Here is a 19368-nt window from a genome sequence, read left to right as displayed (position 1 = left end):
CTCTTTCATTTGAGCCCAAAAAAACATTCATATCTTGTCTGACATCTCTGCTACAAACTCTGGTCATCAACTCTGGTTTTCAGTTGAAATTGGAATTGTTAATTTACACAATAATAGGATTGCATTGACGATTTTTTATTAACTCGCAAAAATCTTCAAACAATTTGCTATGGATTGGTGACAAATTTTTTTGGAAATAATGAAATAGAGGGGATAACGCCTTTTTTTTCAGAGGTGATTTTTCAAAAATTTATTTAAAAAAAAGTACTAACTAGCAAATGTTTTTTATTAGCTCGCAATTTTCTTCAAAACTACTTCAATGAGGTAACAAATAAAAATTTGGAATATCTATACATGAGGGGCTAATTGATCGGATCTCAATACGCCAAAATAAATAGTAGATCATTTTAACATTTATATTCAATATTTATCTCCATTCCCATTAAAATTATGGTGATAGATCATAGATCATCATTGAAATTGATGGAAGTGCAGACGATGAAGAATTAATTATGAAGCCTTTGGAGAAATTTAATTTTCGACGGAAAAATCCGTTTTTTCTCCAAATCTGATTTAAATTAATTTTTTAATTCTTCGCTTAGTAAATTATAATTAAATTGTTGGGTTATATCATTGAGGCGTGACGCTGCGGGAAAATATCTCTGTTTTTGTATAGAATTTTAAAAATATTTGTATTTCTTCCATCTGTATTACTGAAAAAATGACGAAAGGTCACAAGGGTCTTTTATTAAAATTACGATTCTGAGCATTCAGATCATTCGATTTATTCTGCTAAAAAAAAGTTGCAACAATACAAAGATACATATTTAAGCCATTGAACACTCTCACACCTTTCTTATGGCGCACTAATACATTGAGGGCCTCCCTACTCTTCTCACTCGTAGACGATTCATGATTTTCACGAAGCAATGGGTTTATAGTTAGTGGCAGATCATGGGTCAAACGGGGGAGAAGAAGGGTTAATCGGGAGGGACATTAGACCCTCGCCAATGTGGAACGATAATAAATTTCGATTTTTAAGGTTTAAACGGGAGAGACGTCGAGGGTCAAACAGGGGAGAAGGGCTAAATGTCCTTAAGTCTCAAGCGGGAGAGACATTTGACCCTCGACAGGGTGGAACGATAACAAATTTCGAGTTTTAAGGGTCAAACGGGAGGGCCATTTGATCCTCGGCAAGGTTAAATGTTCTTAAAGGTCAAGCGGGAGAGACATTTGACCTTCGACAAAGTGGCACGATAAATTTCGAATTTTGAGGGTCAAACGGGAGAGCAAAAGGGTCAAACATTCTTTATCGCCAACCAGGAGAGACAGATGAAGGGTCAAACGGGGAAGAAGGGTTAAATATTCTTAAAGGTCAAGAGGGAGAGACATTTGACCCTCGACAAGATGGAACGATAACAAATTTTGATTTTTGAGGGTCAAACGGGAGAGCAGTTTAAACGTTCTTTATCGCCAACCAGGAGAGACAGATGAAGGGCCAAACGGGGAAGAAGGGTTAAATATTCTTAAGGGTCAAGCGGGAGGGACATTTGACCCTCGACAGGGTGGAACGATAACAAATTTCGAATTCTGAGGGTCAACCGGGAGAGCATGAGGGTCAAACATTCTTTATCGCCAACCAAGAGAGACAGATGAAGGGTCAAACGGGGAAGAAGGGTTAAATATTCTTAAGGGTCAAGCAGGAGAGACATTTGACCCTTGACAAGATGGACCGATAACAAATTTTGATTTTTGAGGATCAAACGGGACAGCAGTTTAAACGTTCTTTATCGCCAACCGGGAGAGACAGGTCAATCCCTCTGAGCCCCTTCCCCTTCTCTCCCATTTAACCCTTAACGCTCCCCTAATTCATACGCAATTCCTAAATCAATCCTCATTAATTTTCCGATTATATGATTAACACCTACAAAATATGGAAAAAAAATTTATCCACAAAATGAGATTTCCTGAAAAAATATTCTTTCGTATTTCCTCTCCGCCCCCTACAATTTACTCTTCGCACCATCATCGAACCAAGCGATAACATGCGGCGCGACATTCTCCGGTATATTATTATGAACATCGTGATTTCCCTCGATAGTGACCATCGTTAAAAACTCTGTAAACAGCTCCTTGTACTTCTCCGCCAAATGGAGCTTCTTCACGAGTCCAAACCAGGAGTCCTTGGCGAGGAGGAAGAGCACCGGAGTGCGAAGATGCTTGAAGAATTCAAAATTCTGCTCATCGCTGAAGCAAAGTCCAACATGAATCTTCATCCTAATGTCCCGGTTGTACTTGTACTTGTCCCCGACTCTGGTGACAGCCCTTACCATAAGGGCCTCCGCAGCCTCTCTGGTCAATTTGAACCGTCGCCTATTCATGAGCGCATCGAGGACTTGCTCACCGGTGTAGAGTCTCTCGTCTTTCTTCTCGAACGCCAAGAGGGTGGATTTATGGATTATCTTCAGTCTCTCGAAGGCTTCGGGTGGCGTGAACCCCTCGGCCATGAGGGCATCGATGGTTATCATCTTCTCGATTCTCCCGGGGTAAAAAATGCAGTACATGACGCCTATCTGTCCCCCGAAACTGTGACCCAGGTAGAGGCACTTCTCCCAGTTGAGCGCGTCCAGGACGTAGTGGATCGCCAACACGAAGTTGAAGAAGTCCAGGAACATGCCGGGGGGAAAGTGGGAGGAGAGACCGTGGCCGGGGAGGTCGATGGCGACGTAGTGGTAGGTGTCGGGGAGCAGCTGGATGAGGCGCGTGAAGGCGCCTGCGTTGTCCTGGTTACCGTGGACGACCAGTACTGGACGGTTCTTTGGGGAGCCCCAGGATACCGCCGATACGTGACCCCAGGGGACGGACAGGGTGAGCTCCGTTGACTGCCGCATCCTGGGGAACAGGAGGGGTCTAATCTTTTTTCTTATTTTTTCGCGGTTTTTATAGGTCGGGGGCAGAGATAGGCATAATCATAAATTACAATTATCATTAATTTCATGAATAATTAATCAAGTAATAGTACTTGACAATTTTCAATTATTAAATTAATCAAAAATTAAATATTCAAATTCCGAATTATTTTACCCATCAATAATCGAATTCGGAAGAATGACGATTATTTGATAATCTCTAATATTTTTTAGGAAATTTTCAATTATTTATTATTTTCTATGTTCCAATGATAAGTGAATGAATTCAGTTATTTTGGGGAAAAAATGCTCTTAATATTTCTGGAATAATGATTGATGCCGATCACTGGTCGGAGGCTTAAAAGTCATTTTTTTATGACGCTGTCCGTAAAGTGGAGATTTGCACTCCGAGTCCGTCAAACGTCGTTTGCGGACGGTGTGGAGAAATGGTATGTTTCTTCACTGGTGCGTAAAGTGACATTTTACGCACAGGGAAAATCCCACTTTACACGTTTCCATTGGGATGAAAAATAATTACATGAGGCAGAAACGGTTTTGTGGTCGAATAAGAAATACGATTTTTTTGTCATTCCAGCCGTTATGACAAAAAAAATTTTGTTCGTCGCACGGCTGAAAAAAAATTTTCTAGCTCATGTGATATGATGGAACTCATTCGCCAGAAAATTTTTTTTCGACCTAGTGACGAAATGTACTATTTTTTCATACTGTCCGTAAAATGGCGTTTTATGCGCAGTGTGAGTAACATGTGCCTTTCAAGAGAGGTGATCCATAAATTATTTTAGTATAACGAACCTTGTGAGTGGTTAAACACGAATTTTTATGGTTTGGATTGAGAGTAAAAGTTTTGTCACTTATCAGCACTTGAACTTTTATCTCCGGTGGAAACTGGCTCAGAGTACGAGTGCAAACTGAAAGTCACGCAGCAAGCACATATCAACGTTCGAGGTCTTCAGGAGAATTTCTTATGAATAAGAATAAATAATTCATTCCTTCGTTTCGTAATGAGTTTGGGAATGCGGTCGGTCATTTGTGTGACAATAAGCGATTGAGATAGAATTCATCATTTTTCAATCCTCAGCTGTTACTATAAATTTATTTTCAAACAACTGTAAATTAAAAATGCTAATTATTACTTAAATTAAATAAAAGACATCGTTTCGTGGCTGCACAATGCGACGAACACTCAAAATGTAGAACAAAAAAAAAATTGGAAATAAAATTGAAAATAAAATATTTGATTTCCCAAAAAATTCAAAAATGGAATCAAACATCGAACGTCAAAATTAGAATTTCAAAAACATCCAGAAATTTAATAAAACCCCAATAATACGAAATTTTTCAATTCCTCAATTTTAAACAATCAAAAAAATTTAATTAAAAAAATCAAAAAATTATGAATTTTGAGTAAAAAAAACTAACCGAAAGGTCGAAAATATTGGGTTAAAAAATTTTCAGGAAAAATTAAAATTTCCCGCCAAAACTCATGAAAACAGCCCCAAGCGACCGGAAACTAGAAAATATGAAATTTGAGTTCCAAAAAAATCCAAAAATGAAACAAAACACCGAAAATTCAAAATTTAAATTTCCAGAACATCCTAAAATTAAACAAAAAATTGGAAACTTGAAATTCTCATGCAAAAAAATTGAAAAATTGTATAAAAAAATTAAAACTTGCAAATTTTTATTTTTTAGATGAAAAAAATACAAAAAAATCGACCGAAGAAAATGGAAAATTTTGGGTCAAAATGTTTTCTGAAAAAATCAAAATTTCCCGCGAAAAATGATGAAAACAGGCCGAATCAACCGGAGACGTGGATTGCCAGCCCTGCGCGGCATCCCAACATGCGATTGTGGTACCGCTGTGAGGGGGATAGAAGCGGTGAACGCGTGAAGCTCAGTGTATCAGGCCTGCCGCTTTAATGTTTTGCCCAGTTCTTCTCCCAGTGTTCTCAAAAAAACGGGAAAAACTCAAAATATGAGGCAAATCCCGGAGTGATTCACCCCCTCTCAGAATAACAAAACAATAATGCCCCTGGAATTTATTGTCTCGACGAGTATGAAGTGCAAGAGACACTGGTTGCGGTAATAGCGAATGTAATAACGGATGGAATCGTTCGATTAATCCGTCAAGAGACCCTTTGTCATGGACATGCAGGCGCCGAACGGTTCGTAAACATTTTTACCACCTCATTTCGCAAAAATAACTCTCAAAGCAGTAGAAAAAGCCCCCGAATGATTCAATTTCCTCGTTTGTCCGGTTTATTTCCCCTGAAATTGACAGATTGCATGATCATGAGACTCTCGGGACGTCTCCCCCCCTCTCCCCACCCCTTGAAAAAGGTTAAATGAACCTGGAGCTTCCTCCGACGCCTGGCGTCCCAAAATCCCCCGAACCCCCTCTATTTTTTTATTGCACCGCATGATATTTTCGGCATTATTTGGTTGGGAGGAAAATACCCGAATGGAGCACTCCGGAAAATTGTGGCCCTTTTTTATGAATGAAAGATGTGAAAATCCCTAATCCAATTCCTCTGTTTATTTATTCATTCATTTCACAATGTTTTGGAATTATTTATTTGAGAGGAGAATGTCCAAGGGGAGTAATTCCTCCTAAAGATTAGGGCTTTGACTATTTTTGTTGTAAAAAGTGTACTCCAACCTGAAATAATGAATGGAAATTCATTAAATCCCTCAATTTTTTTTTATACACCACGTGATTTTTTTTGTCTTATTTATTCGAGAAAAGAATATCCAAAAAAAGCAATTGTTCAAGAAAATCCGCCCTTTTTCATTAAAAAACTACAAAACCTGAAATAATCGACTCGACATTCACATAAATTCAAATACAGATATAAAAAGTTCAGTGATTATTTTTCAAAAAGTTTATCATTTCTTCGCCATCAAAAAATTCCAGTCTAGTAGAATTTATGAATTTTTAAAATAATAAATTCCTTAAATAAACTTTTTTTCAATAATTTTATCATTTCTTCGTCATCAAAAAATGTCAGTCTAGTAAAATTTATCAATTTATCAATTTATCAATTTTTGAAATAAAACATAATAATTTCATGTTTTGAGAATGAATTTAAGAGAAGGAATTGCTCACTTGGATGTGACTCACTCGCAATGTTTATTTCCTCTGTAAATTATGATTTAACAATTTATAAATTTTAATTTTAATTAGGAATGAATGTTTGTGTGAATCCAGTGTACGCCTCCATCCCTGGTATTCCCGAATTGGGAATGGTATGGATGGGTGACATGATGGTCCATGGTGAACCTAGTCACGAGCTGATGCTGGATCCACGTCAGGCTGAGAGTCCATATTTCACTCATGGAACCCATGCATTTGATAATATTAGAAATCATCAAATGGCACAGACAACAATGGTCAGATATATGCCACAGCAATTTACTAATGAGTGCTCGGAAACTGAGGAAACTATGGAGCCTCCTGATGGACAAGATATGCATCAGGTAAGATTGTAAAATCGGAAATTTTGGGGAAGGGGAGAGGCCAAGGGGTCGTAAATTTCTTCGGGTTTATTGCTCGATGGGATCTTTCCCCGGTGTTTACCTTACGACTAGTGATGGAAAAGTCAGAAACTTTGGGTTGAAAAGTCGGAATTATTAGGGATCTTTGAAATTTTTAGGAGATACTTATTCATTCAATATCAAAATCTAAAAAAAAACATTTTAATATTTTTAAAATATTTTTTATTGACAAAATTGATAATTAATAATTATGATAATTTTCTAAAAGAAATTCAAAAAATGTTTTTGAAATGAATGTTTCTTAAAATTGTCTTTGAATTCTCAATTTCATTTGCGTTCATTGTTGGATTAAGCCCCGGGCAAATTATTTTCCGACCGTTATCTCGATTGTTTTTCCATCTTCATAATATAAACTACATCAAAATTTCTATTGCATTTTACATCACGCAGGCATCCCTAAAAATTATGATTGCACAATAAAAAAAACTGAACATTTTCAAAGAGCTTTCTCAATACTTAATAAAGATTAAGAAATAAGTCCGACAGAAAGGAAATAGCGAATGGATAATTTATCATGGCAACTAACGCTCTGACAGCCACTAGATCCATTAAATTATAAACTTGCAATTTCCTCCCTATTGAGTTCATTCCCCAAAATTACTCAAAAACGTAATCTAAAACTGAGTAGTAATGTGAGATCACTCAGTTTATAAAACTAAAAAAACACCCAAGATCCCGTTGGAAAGATAATCCCTGATCTGAAATGAAATACTTGAAGCCCAGTAATCCTCACAAAAGAATAACCTGCAGGAGTACGAACCCCAGCCAGACAACCCAGAAATGAGTGAATACCTCACTCTGGACGACTACATAGAGGAGGAGCAGATGGAGATGGTAGTGAACAACGCAGCGACGCAGACAACCCAAGACAGTAGAAATCGCAAGATCAAGCCGATAAAGCACCCAAACCTGGTCCTGAAGACTCCAATCGCCTACCAGCCCACCACAGACCTCAACTTCATTCCCATCCGCAAGGACGGCATAGCAGTCTGCGAGAAATGTGGTGCCATAGGTGTGAAGCACGCCTTCTACACGAAGGAGCGTAGATTCTGCAGTCGAGCCTGCGCTCGTTCCTCCGAGCACCACCAGCACAATCCCAACGCCGACTCCACGAGGAGTCCCTCGCACACGTCGGACCAGTCCTCGACGAGTTCAGACCCTCCGAACGACAGCTCGAACCCACCGCAGCCCTCGAAGCCCTCGAGAAACGAGTCGAAGGCCAAGAGGAGCGACGAAGAGGACTCGAGGGACTGCATCAGGAAGGAAGCTGACATGGAGGACGTGGTGAATGAGCCTGTGATGCCTGACGAACTCCCTGTCAGGAGGAAGAGGACAGCTGACATGGCTGGCTCGTACGACTGGACACCCCAGCTGACGGAGCCAGGCTTCTGCGCTGCTCCTGTCTCCTGCTTCAAACACGCCCCCATCTCCGAGATCTGGGACAACATCACGGTGGGCATGAAGGTGGAGGTGGAGAACACCGATTGCGATGAGGTCTGCGAGGCCTTTCCAGACTCCTTTTGGGTGGCCACTGTACTCAGGATCTCGGGGTATCGAGCACTCCTCAGGTAGTATTCTGTTCTAAGGCTCAATCTGGCCAAATGGCCAGATTGGGCCATTTGGCGTCTAAATATGGACATTGACGATTTGGTGATAATTTAGCGCGTTCGTAACATTTAGGGCTCGAGGGAAAAATATTATATTTGAAAAATCTTCGTGTGAAATATTTTCTTGTTTACATATCTGCATTCAATTCTGCTGTTCCATCTTTATTTGTGTACGTCCACGTGAAAAGGGCCCACTTTGTCGCATCTAGTTTCCGAGATATTCACGTTTTTCTCTCCACATCTCCCATTTAAACCAATGTTTAAAAAAATTAGAGGAAAAAATTTAGAGAAAAATGTGGAGGAATCACAGGCATTCCCCTTTCGATTTTCGGGGTCATTACAATAATTTCTTTCGGCTCGGAAAGTTGAAAATTTTCTTTATTATTCGCCATTTCTCGTTAAAGGTACGAAGGATTTGGCCACAACTCTGAAAAGGACTTTTGGGTCTCCCTCTGCTCCAATGACATCCACCCAGTGGGCTGGTGTGCAACAATCGGCAAGCCCCTCATCCCCCCAAACTCAATCTCCAACAAGTACAAAGACTGGAAGGACTTCTTGATGCGTCGTCTCACCGGTGCCAGAACCCTCCCCACCAACTTCTACAACAAAGTGAATGACAGCATGAAGTCCCGATTCCGCTGTGGCCAGCACTTGGAAGTGGTGGATAAGAATCGAATATCTCAGGTGAAGGTGGCGACAATTCAGAAGATTGTGGGTAAACGCCTGCACGTGAGGTACTACGACTCATCGCCAGATGACAATGGCTTCTGGTGTCACGAGGACTCGCCCTTGATTCACCCTGTGGGCTGGGCCAAACGTGTGGGCCAGACCCTCGACGCCTATCCAGACTACCTCGACAGGATAAACACAGGGAGATTATCCCAGGAGGACGCCACTGATAACCTCTTCCACGTGCCAAAGAACCATCACCTCGCTCTGGGGTACACTTTTCGTGAAGGAATGAAGATCGAGGCGATTGATCCGTTGAATCTATCAGCCATCTGCGCTGCCACCATCATGCAGGTCAGTACTTTGACTATTTTTTTCTCCAATTAAATGCTTTTCTACTTTTTTAGGCAAATCACAGCTTCATTCGAACCTCTGACCCTAAGTTTTCCGACATTTTTCTATGATTTTATTATTTTAACTTTACAGGTGGAATTTGAATTTCGATATTGAACCGTTAGAACAAATTTTTTTACTGTGAAGAAAAAATTAGAAAGTTCACTTTTGAAGGAAGTTGCAGTTTTCCATTAATCATTTATAATAATCAATTTTTCACCATAAAAATCGTCTTATATTCATAATTTTATCAGAAGTCGATCAACAACAATTTCTATTATTCATTTATTAACGACCAATGTTGAAACAAATTAGAATTGTCTGCAAAATATAATTTTAATGGCGCTGAAAATTCCCATGTTTTTCAAATTTTTCGCACGCAATTTAATTGACAAATTTAGTGATTGAAAATGATTGAATCCCAAACTGTCAAAGATACTCGGATATCCTTAAATAAAATTATATTATTGCACGGAAAATCAGTCGATAATATGAAACAATTTTTGCATTATTAAATTATTAATCAATCTATTATTCAAATTTCGAATTATTCATTCAATAGTCCACCGACAATTTAGATTGTCCATCGTTTTGATAATTTTCTTGTTTCCAAAATTAATAAATCAATAAATAATAAATTACCATTAACAAACAACTCATGAATTCCAGTTCGTGAATGGAAAATTCCCTAATTAATGGTAAATCGCTTCAAAGTGATTTCCAATTGCAAAATGGCTTGTACTGACTGTTAAAGTGTTCAAAAAATTCTTGAGATGATTGACAATTACGAAAGCAATAGAAGTTGATAGCTTAAATACTTCAAAATGCCCTAGCGCAGTGGTCAAACAGTTTTCAATGAATATCTCGAAATCTGAGGGAGCCAGCAAAATTGTTCTCATAACCTTTTTAGCAGCACTCAATTCGCTCTACAAAAAAGGTTATCATGAGAATTCCGCTATCTCCCTTAAATTGGGAAATATTTCAGGAAAACTCAACCAAAGACTGAATTGAAAAGCGTCTGACCACTTCTGTACTGAATTAATCATAATGAAATATTATAAGTTCGTCTATCCCTGGCTGCAGGTGCTGAAAGAGGACTACATAATGATCAGGATTGACAGCTACGACGAGGACACAAGTGGCTCTGACTGGTTCTGCTACAACGTCAGCTCGCCGTGCATTTTCCCCATTGGATTCTGCGCCCAGCATGGGCTCCCCCTGACCCCGCCAAAGGGCTGCGACCCAACAGCATTCACGTGGGACAGTTATCTGGCTGAGTCTAACACAGTGCCAGCACCAGTGCAACTGTTCAACCGCGAAGTACCCCAGCACGGTTTCGTCGAGGGGATGAGGCTGGAGGCAGCCGACCTGATGGATCCCAGACTCGTCTGCGTTGCCACCATCACGAGGGTCATTGGGAGACTCCTTCGGGTGCACTTCGATGGCTGGGAGGACGAGTACGACCAGTGGCTCGACTGCCAGAGCCCTGACATTTATCCTGTGGGCTGGTGCGACCTGGTGGACCACAAGCTCGAGGCACCAAGGATTCTCGTGAAGAATTCCACTGTCAAGAGTCCCAGTGTGAAGAGCCCACGTGGATTCAAGCGCAAAGCCAAGAGAAAAGTCAGGAAGGGAAAGGCTGGGGGGAGGAATATTCTGCCCAGGCACAGTGAGAGGCTGGGGGGCCTCAGGGAGAGGACGAGGGGCAGGGAGGAGATGGGAATGGAGCCGGCGTTGGGGACGAAGATCGAGAGGAGGGAGGTGGAGAGCTTGCCCCAGGAGGTCAAGAGGGAACCTGCACCTGCCGAGGAACCTGGGGGGGTTGATCAGATGCTACCCAGTGCTGCTAGTGGCCAGGGCTGTGGCGACGATAACTCTAACCCACCGAAGGAGAGAACTGCTACTTCTTATATTCATGTGAGTTGGGAATTAACTATTTTTAAGTGGTTTATTTAGCTTACTTTAGGGTTTTTTCATTCATTTTTTTAAAGGTATTATGATTTTTTGGAATTGGTGGGAAAGTCTGAATTAAATTTCACGTATTTTATCTCGAAATTTTTTCATTCATGCCGTCTTTTATGATATTTTAGAACTATGAAGTCATATTTTTTGGAATATAAAAGATTAGGCAAAAAAATCATGAAAAATATCACGATTGAAAAAAACAATTAATAATGGAGTGGAAAATGCATTAATGATGGTAAAAATATAATTTAAAAAGTCGAATTTAAAAAATTTGTCCATGTTACATTGATTTCCATAAATTCAGAAAAAATTGATTATTAGTATTGAAATTCATGCATTGAATTTAGAATTAGATCCATCATCTCTTCGGGACATTTCCGCTACTATTAATTTAGATCAAGACATTTTCAAATCTTCGTTTTTATTTTTTAATGTTGGAATTGTTTATCGCTTATTTTCTTCCACAAAGAAAATCTGAATTAAATTTAATGCATTTTATCTCTAATCTTGTGAAATGACTTCATCATGTTTTACAATATAAAAGAATATGCAAAAATATCGTGATTGAAGAAAAAAATCAATTAAAAAAAGGAAGAAACAAGTGAAATCAAAGTAAAATATTGAAATGAAATTGTGCACTAAATCAAATTGTTCATAATTCTCTCATTACTATTTCCAGGTGAATACAACGAGTGGCAAATACATTCCCAGAATAGCCGATGGTTGGCACAGAAATACCGAAAATGGTGACTTAGTACCGAACGAGTGGAATGTATTCGACGTAGCCCAGTTTCTACGTGTTAATGATTGTGCAACATACTGTGACAATTTTAGTAAACGTAAAATTGACGGTAAAACATTACTCACCTTAACAAAGGACCAAATCATAGATCTAACAGGCTTCAAAGTGGGCCCATCACTGAAAATATTTGATCTGATACAACAGTTAAAAATCAAAGTTAATCCAGCTCAGGAAAGGTTGAAACTAGGACTGAAAAAAATATTATAACAAAGATAGAACTTTTAGAGTAGTTTTTTTCCGGGTACTTTTCGAATTCCTCGTGGATTTTTCGATTTTTTTTACTTAGGATTAGGATAGATATCATGGAATATGATAAGGCGTGTGACTACGGTTAAGTGAATTATTGTCGAAATTTTTCGATTATTTTTTTTTCGAACAGAATTATTTTTACTTGAGGTAATTATCGGGTGGAAGATGAAAAATTAATTAGTTGGTTCGACCGAAGGTTTTTCGATGAATTATCGATGCGAATTTAAAATTTGTTGTCTGTAATGAAGTGAAAGGATCATTTTTAGTGTTAATTTGCATCATTCACGTAATTATTCATCCTTGAATAGTCATGAAATACAAACAGTGCCATTGAAATTTTCTCAGAAGCAGTAGTTCCTTTATTTCACTTCATTACAGATCGTTTGAGATGGAAAAAGTGATACTCCTCTGGCTTTTCGATTCACAGACGTAGTGATGAATTGTTTTAAGGCTTCTTATCCGAGTAATCGTTCGTTGTACATATGAGAATAATGGCCTTGTAATCTACGATCCTGTGAATATTATATTTAGTGGCAGTTGATGCTGAAGTATGCAATTATTGAGAGCCAATGCAGCACTTAATAGTCCGATAGTTCGTAGCAGATTCGGTTTAATGGAAATGTCTGGGATTGTTCAGTTGTCAAGTGGGGGAATGTAATAGGAGAGGACAATTTTGTCGGTTTTTAATTGTTGAATCGTCTCGGTATTGAGAGATTTTAGTGCAAAATGTTGACACATGTTTCTGAGGGGAGACAAAAATCGAAATTTTGTCTTTCAAGAAATGTTGGAGGACATTTTTGTAGAGAATTTTTTCATCTATAAAAAATGTCTGGAGATATTTTCGTCTAAAATCAATATTCTTGAGATAATTACGAACTTAATGAGAAGAGACAACACGTAACAGCAAAAAATGATTTTTGATGTTTCGTTAGTCGTTCAATTATCCTCGTAATGACTGAGTTTAGAAGGAAATGTGAAAAGACATTTTTGTAGAGAATTTTCCCGGCTACAAAAAAGATCTAGAGACATTTTGCGCTAAAACTACTCGTTTTGGACATAATTCCATGTTTCGTTCTACCACTTTGATACTGAATTTCAAAAAAGAAGAATTTGTGTTCGTGTTCACTGGAATTTGCAAGTACACGTTGTTTATCAGAATCACGCCGAATTTAGGAGTTATTTTTACACTGGTGCATTACTACGACTGTACAGATACAATAGGTATAGAATATTTCGATGAAATAATCGTATTATGGATTTCTGCTCCGATAATTCTGAACTGAAGAGGTCAAATGTTGAGAGACATTCGCAGATAATTTTTTCAGATCAACAAGATCATCTGAAAATGAGTGAATAATTGAGGAGAAAAGGCTCCTGTGAACTTCATAAAAATCCAATTTCATTAATCGCGAAATTGTCTCGTTAACGACTGATCATAAAGAAAAATGTCCGTCATTTTACCCTCCACTTCAGAATTCACCCCTCTTTCCCCCCCTGAAGCCAATTACCTCATGAACAACAAAGCAATGACCATTTTCATTAATTAAAGATGAAGAGAGAAAGATCTGAACCACAAAATCTCAATTTTTTATACAAACACCAAGAGATGAACCCAATTTATCATCTCAATCGCCTCTTTTTCACGAAGAAGATGAATTATCATTGGTCTCTGATTATCGCACGTTGATAACAACAATGTACGGTATAAAGTACATTAATTCGATAGTAATAATTAAAATCTACATTAGGATAAAATTAAGGTGAAGCCAATAATGGTTCGTTCAAAGTGAATGAAAAAATTGTGCAAGAAAAATCGCTCTCAGTCTGAACGAAAATCTCATTCGACTATTTAGAAGAAGGCAACTGTTAAAAATCGAGACATTTCTAGAGTTGTCTCTCCGTATCATATAGACAAAAATAAAAAAATATGAGTGAGAGGATTTCATCTGAGATTCAGAGGAAAATCATTATTCCGTATTCAATATTATGTTAAGTTACTCGTCGCTATAATTTTCACTAAAGGTTTAATTGACTTATCGATAATAAAAAAAAAACAGATGGCAATTACGTATTTTTATCTGTTGCTAATGTGGAATTAATTGCAGTATTTATGAGGAGATGGGAGAGTGGAGGGATGAAGAATCATCTCGTCTCATTCGTCAACTTATTCTTATATTTATGATTTTATAAATGGAATACAAGAATAAACGTTTTACACGTATAATTCGTTGGGGTTTCGGTGAGGGACGCATCTTTTTTTCCTTATTCTTTCTTTAATCTGTACTAGCGCTTGATGCCCTTTTTCCTGTCAGACTCGATATTCCTTTTTTTCAACAATTGTTTATCATCATTCTCATTGCAAAAACCAATACGACCGATAGTAATCATATGTTGCCATTCATATAAATTCGTAATTATTATTGCAATTTATTTTTTCCATCTCCCAAAAATGGTGAAGGCTCAAACGGGAGTGACGAGTGGAGTGATCCTTCATTCTCTCTCCCATTTGACCCTGTTGACCCCTCCGCCTCTCTCCCATTTGACCTTCAGCCACCGAAATTCGCCGATCCATTTTGCCCCACCCACCTCTAAAAACGATAAAACTCCTCCACATCTTCCAAATAATTCCCTCCACAAATCAATAATTATTATGGAATGCAAAGAAAAATTTTAATGATTTTTTCCATCTCCCAAAAATGGTGAAGGCTCAAACGGGAGTGACGAGTGGAGTGATCCTTCATTCTCTCTCCCATTTGACCCTGTTGACCCCTCCGCCTCTCTCCCATTTGACCTTCAGCCACCGAAATTCGCCGTTCCATTTTGCCCCACCCACCTCTAAAAACGATAAATCTCCTCCACATCTTCCAAATAATTCCCTCCACAAATCAATAATTATTATGGAATGCAAAGAAAAATTTTAATGATTTTTTCCATCTCCCAAAAATGGTGAAGGCTCAAACGGGAGTGACGAGTGGATTATCCTTCATTCGTCCCTCCCATTTGTCCCTATTGACCCCTCTGTCTCTCCCATTTGACCTTCAGCCACCGAAATTCGCCACCGTTCCATTTTGCCCCACCCACCTCTAAAAACGATAAATCTCCTCCACATCTTCCAAATAATTTCCTCCACAGATCAATAATTACTATGGAATATAGACAAAAATTTAAATAATTTTATTCCATCTCCCAAAAATGGTAAAGGGTCAAACGGGAGTGACGAGTGGATTATCCTTCATTCTCTCTCCCATTTGACCCCTCCGTCTGTCCTCCCATTTGACCTCGACACCTTCCAAAAATAATTCCCTCCCCAAATCAATAATTATGGAAAAAAAATTCTCCCTTCTCTTTCAAAGCCGACTTCGGAGACCCCTTGACTCCCTCCGACAAATAAACTCTCGAGCCCTCAGCACTCGTCTCGATCATTCAAACAGCGAGGTGACCCCTCACAAAATGACGATTGAAGAGGTATCACGGCGTACGTGTACGCAGCCGTGTCTGCGCACCGACCGAACGCGTCTTTCTCGTATTTCGTTTGTACTACGAGTGGGGGGAGTCCTCTTCTCTCTCCTGTACGTGTGTACGTCACGCTAGACTACGATGACCTGCTCGGAAGGGGGGGGGGCGACGCGCGCAGGGGAAACGGAGTGGGGCGACTGTGGGCGGAGCCTCGGCCAGCTGGCAGATGTTTCCCGCGCGGTCGAGCCACAACTCTAGCGTAAAAACACGCGACAGTCAAGTAGTTCCTGTCGCCTAGGCAATTGGACGGCCAAATAAGTCCTTGGGATTTGTTTTCACCTGTGAATTTATTGTTGTGGAGGAGGTGTGAACGTTTTTTTTGAGTTATCGGGGGGATATCTTCGGATTGTCGGGGGATTTTTCGGCGGCTCAGACGCCGACGGACCCTGAGGGAGTCTCACGACGCAGGGGAGACGCTAGGAACGTCGAGCCCTGGGTAAATACTTTTTTTCTTTCGTTAATTACTGTTTTTTCTTATTCTTGAACTGTTTTTTTAAATTCTTGAACTGTTTTTTTTTATTCTGTTCGGGGAACTTTGACTTGTCGGGTTTTGAGGTTATATTTTTGGGATTATTTTTTTATTTGAGAGGGGAGGGCGTCAGGTGGTTGGAGAGCAGATTTGTCTCAGTAGTTCGGGAATGAAGGCTGAGTCGCCTTTTGTTTTGGCCTCTTTGTTGTCCCTACGCGGTAATAGAATGTAAACAGGGGAATGTTTGTTTTGGGTATTTTCGGGGAATGAGGTGGGGACGCATGATGGTTGAGAGAGTGGGATTTTGTTAGAGTTGTGGGGTTTATTGGAAATGCTTGCAGGAGGGAATTTGTTGTAGGGGAGGTTGGGGTAAAATGGACACTTGACTTTTTTAAAAATGTTAATGACAGATTGAAATGGTGATGAAATTTAATAATTTTTTTTTTTCAATGCAAAGAACAATTCTTGCCCTTTGTGATGAGCCTAAATTGAGCTCCATTGATAAATTTGTTTCTGAGTTATAAGTAATTTAAAAAAAATCCAAAGTGTCCATTTTACCCCACCCTCCCCTACTTCATTTTTGGTTATTGGGTAGCGAAGAGGGAAGAGGCGATTCGGTATGTTCTTTATTGCTCTTTACTTGATTTTTTAAGGGAATTGATCAATTGAGGGCGTGATAACTAGAAAAAAATATGATTTTGTCTTGCTTTCGGGGAAGAAATGTTTTTATTTCTGTAGAGTTTAGGACGATGGAAATTATTTTATTTATCATATCATTTTTTTTTCGATTTCCTCAGTTTTGAAAATGTATTCTGTCATTTTTTAAAATGACATCACTCATTCTAGAGATATTTGGAAAAAACTAGAGGAAAGTGGAAGGGCAGTGAATTATGTTGTTTAGGGGGCAAATGGGAGGCGGAGAGGTCAAGAGGGTCAAAGGGGAGAGACCAGCGAAGTGATCACTCCACTCGTCTCTCCCATTTGATTATCAAAAATGTTTGACCCTTTGCCAATTATTGGCCCACTCCTTCACACGTTCTTAAGGTTCAAATGAAAAAAACTCCCATTTGATCAATTCAATCGTCTCTCCCAGTTGACCATTAACCTGTCCCTTCCGTTTGACCTTCAAAAAAGTTCGATCACCTCGAACTTAAAAGTTCGATGCTTTTTTAAGGGTCAAATGGAAGAGTTCAAACTACTCGTCTCTCCCATTTGACCCTCAAAAATGTTTGGCCATTTGCCTTTGTTCAGTCCACACCTTCACACGTTCTCAAGGTTCAAATGAAAAAAAACATTCCCATTTAATCACTCCATTCACCTCTCCCAGTTGACCCTTAACCTGTCTCGTCCGCTTGACCTTCAAGAACGTTTAACCTTTTTGCGGGTCACATTGAGGAGGTCAAACTTCACTCCCGTCTAACCCTCAAAAAATTTGAGCCTCCGTCTGACCCTAAACAACATTGGACCCTTCATCATTTTTAAAATTTTTAAATTGAAAAAATGTTTAAAAATAGCCAAAAAAATCTATCTGAATTCTCTATATTCGTTTCCCTCTCCATTCCATTTTGCCCCACTCCCCCTCTCCATGAAAACAATTGTTAACGAATAATTTTTCCCCCAAAAAAATCCTTTAAAAAAAAAATTCAAATTTCAGGTGGAGTTTTCAAAAGTTCCTGTCACCCCAAAAAAATGTAGAATTCCCCCCTCATCAGCACCGCTAGTTACGCCCCTGTCTACCGGCGGCGGAGTGATATTGAATTTGCGTCGGCATTTCGTGGGGGCCCTCAGCTGTTTCCCGCCAAAGATCGCCATTACAAAACGCGTTCGGGCGTTGTGTTGTGCGCCGCCGGAGTGGCTCTCCCCGTGGCTAAATAATCTCACTTGCGCCCCGTTAAATATCCAACAGTGCTTTTTGTATAAAAAAACAAAACAACTCGGAAAGATACTGTTTATTTTTCCGTTTTAATTTATTTCCACCCATTTTAACAATTTATTCAATCGTGAGGTGGAGTTTATCAAAGTGAATAAACGGGTGGTGTTGTGCGGCGCTTCCTGGCGCCCTGAGGGCACGCCAATACGGATCAATTCCCAGTAATTGACCCCCAACGGATTATTGAAATAAAAATATCGCGAGTGAAGACGAAACGTTTAATGAATTCAGTAAAAAATGATGAAAATCAACGAGTAAAATCGATTTTTAAAAATAATGAAATCAATTTTTTTTCCAATCTGTTTTGAAAAAATTAGTCGTGAGTAATCAAGTGATTGAATTGAAGTGAATTGACTGAACACGAGTGAGAAATTGAAATAATTTTTGATATTTCCTAGGCTGAGGAACAGAACAGAACACTTCAGGATCGTTTTTTTTACTTAATCCTGTGTTAAAAAAAAATATTGTGAGAGTCATCCAGTGGTTTATCATTAGTCTTATTATTATTGAACTAAACATTGTTTCGTCAACGACGAAAGGTGAAATTTAGTGACAAGTGGGTGAGGAACAACGAGATATGTCAGTGTTTGGTGGTGACGAACGGATTGTGATCGAGGAAATTGTCGAGACAACCGAAGACCAGGAGACTGAGTTTTTCGGGTGAGTTGATTGTTATTTCCATTAACCAGATGTTGTCCATGCTATTGATACAATTTTTTTATTATTTTTCTGGGGTTAAAAATTGTTTAAACATCGATCGTATTTACTCATTCTCTGGTGACTTGATTGAAATTCAGAAGTTGTGTTTCAAATGGCCATATCTACGTAACAAATGGTCCGATTTGAGCGAGTCACAGCTCATTTTGAAGTCTGAAAAAATATCTTTAAAATGAGAAAAAAAAATTTTATCCTCATACTTCCAATTTCGAGATATCGCAGATTAACCGCGGGATCTTTTGTCCAGATTTTTTTTCAATTTGTTTATGCATTTTTTGCATTTTTGTTCTGAGTCGTTTGGGTTTGTTTTATCCTCTCGGCGATTTAACGTTACTTCCCCCCGCCCCCTCCCCTTTCCCCCTCCCCTCTATTATATCTCCAACATTTTGCCCTCCATTTTTTTTTTCTGAGGCAGAGACACGACTGATTTACCGGTTTTTGTAATTTTTATTTTGCACAGACAGGACAGACAATTGTTGTGACGTAATGAGAGCGTTCTGACGCGGTGGGAAAGAGCATATATCACGGTATGACGGGTGATTGTGTCTTTGAATGTTTGCGCGGGG

At 39.1% G+C, this 19368-nt stretch overlaps 3 protein-coding genes across 3 annotated transcripts in view; 2 read left to right on the top strand and 1 right to left on the bottom strand.

Moving 5' to 3' along the window:
* Positions 1–763: 763 nt before the first annotated feature.
* On the bottom strand, positions 764–3818 carry LOC107048180 (serine hydrolase-like protein). Its single transcript, XM_015271244.1, has 2 exons — positions 3723–3818; positions 764–2892 (listed from the first exon to the last, which is right to left on the bottom strand). The coding sequence occupies exon 2, from the start codon at positions 2889–2891 to the stop codon at positions 2004–2006; it is 888 nt and encodes a 295-aa protein (XP_015126730.1). The 5' UTR covers position 2892; positions 3723–3818; the 3' UTR covers positions 764–2003.
* A 1022-nt stretch (positions 3819–4840) lies between these two features.
* LOC107048179 (MBT domain-containing protein 1) lies at positions 4841–14368 on the top strand. The gene is made up of 6 exons (XM_015271243.2): positions 4841–5095; positions 6139–6407; positions 7236–8053; positions 8497–9115; positions 10238–11071; positions 11799–14368. Exons 1-6 carry the CDS (start codon positions 5074–5076, stop codon positions 12126–12128), a joined length of 2892 nt encoding a protein of 963 aa, XP_015126729.1. The 5' UTR covers positions 4841–5073; the 3' UTR covers positions 12129–14368.
* A 1510-nt stretch (positions 14369–15878) lies between these two features.
* The window catches only part of LOC107048137 (helix-loop-helix protein 11), a 140366-nt gene continuing 136876 nt past the window's right edge, over positions 15879–19368 (top strand). Inside the window, exons 1-2 of the mRNA XM_015271153.1 lie at positions 15879–16122; positions 17810–18745. Of these exons, the coding sequence (XP_015126639.1) occupies positions 18663–18745 (83 nt within the window). The 5' untranslated portion in view covers positions 15879–16122; positions 17810–18662. The remainder of the gene's footprint in view (positions 16123–17809; positions 18746–19368) is intronic.

The sequence above is a fragment of the Diachasma alloeum genome, unplaced genomic scaffold (genome assembly GCF_001412515.2).
Source record: "Diachasma alloeum isolate Michigan unplaced genomic scaffold, Dall2.0 Dall_scaffold_00185, whole genome shotgun sequence".
In the NCBI taxonomy this organism is placed as follows: domain Eukaryota; kingdom Metazoa; phylum Arthropoda; class Insecta; order Hymenoptera; family Braconidae; genus Diachasma; species Diachasma alloeum.
This window is presented reverse-complemented; position numbering and strand designations above follow the sequence as displayed.

Bases quoted from the DNA above. Each gene is read 5' to 3' on its own strand.
- LOC107048180 (XM_015271244.1), bottom strand. From the start codon at position 2,891: ATGCGGCAGTCAACGGAGCTCACCCTGTCCGTCCCCTGGGGTCACGTA.
- LOC107048179 (XM_015271243.2), top strand. From the start codon at position 5,074: ATGGACATGCAGGCGCCGAACG. The intron at 9,116-10,237 runs GTCAGTACTTTG...CCCTGGCTGCAG, and splicing joins GCGCTGCCACCATCATGCAG to GTGCTGAAAGAGGACTACAT. The intron at 11,072-11,798 runs GTGAGTTGGGAA...TACTATTTCCAG, and splicing joins CTGCTACTTCTTATATTCAT to GTGAATACAACGAGTGGCAA.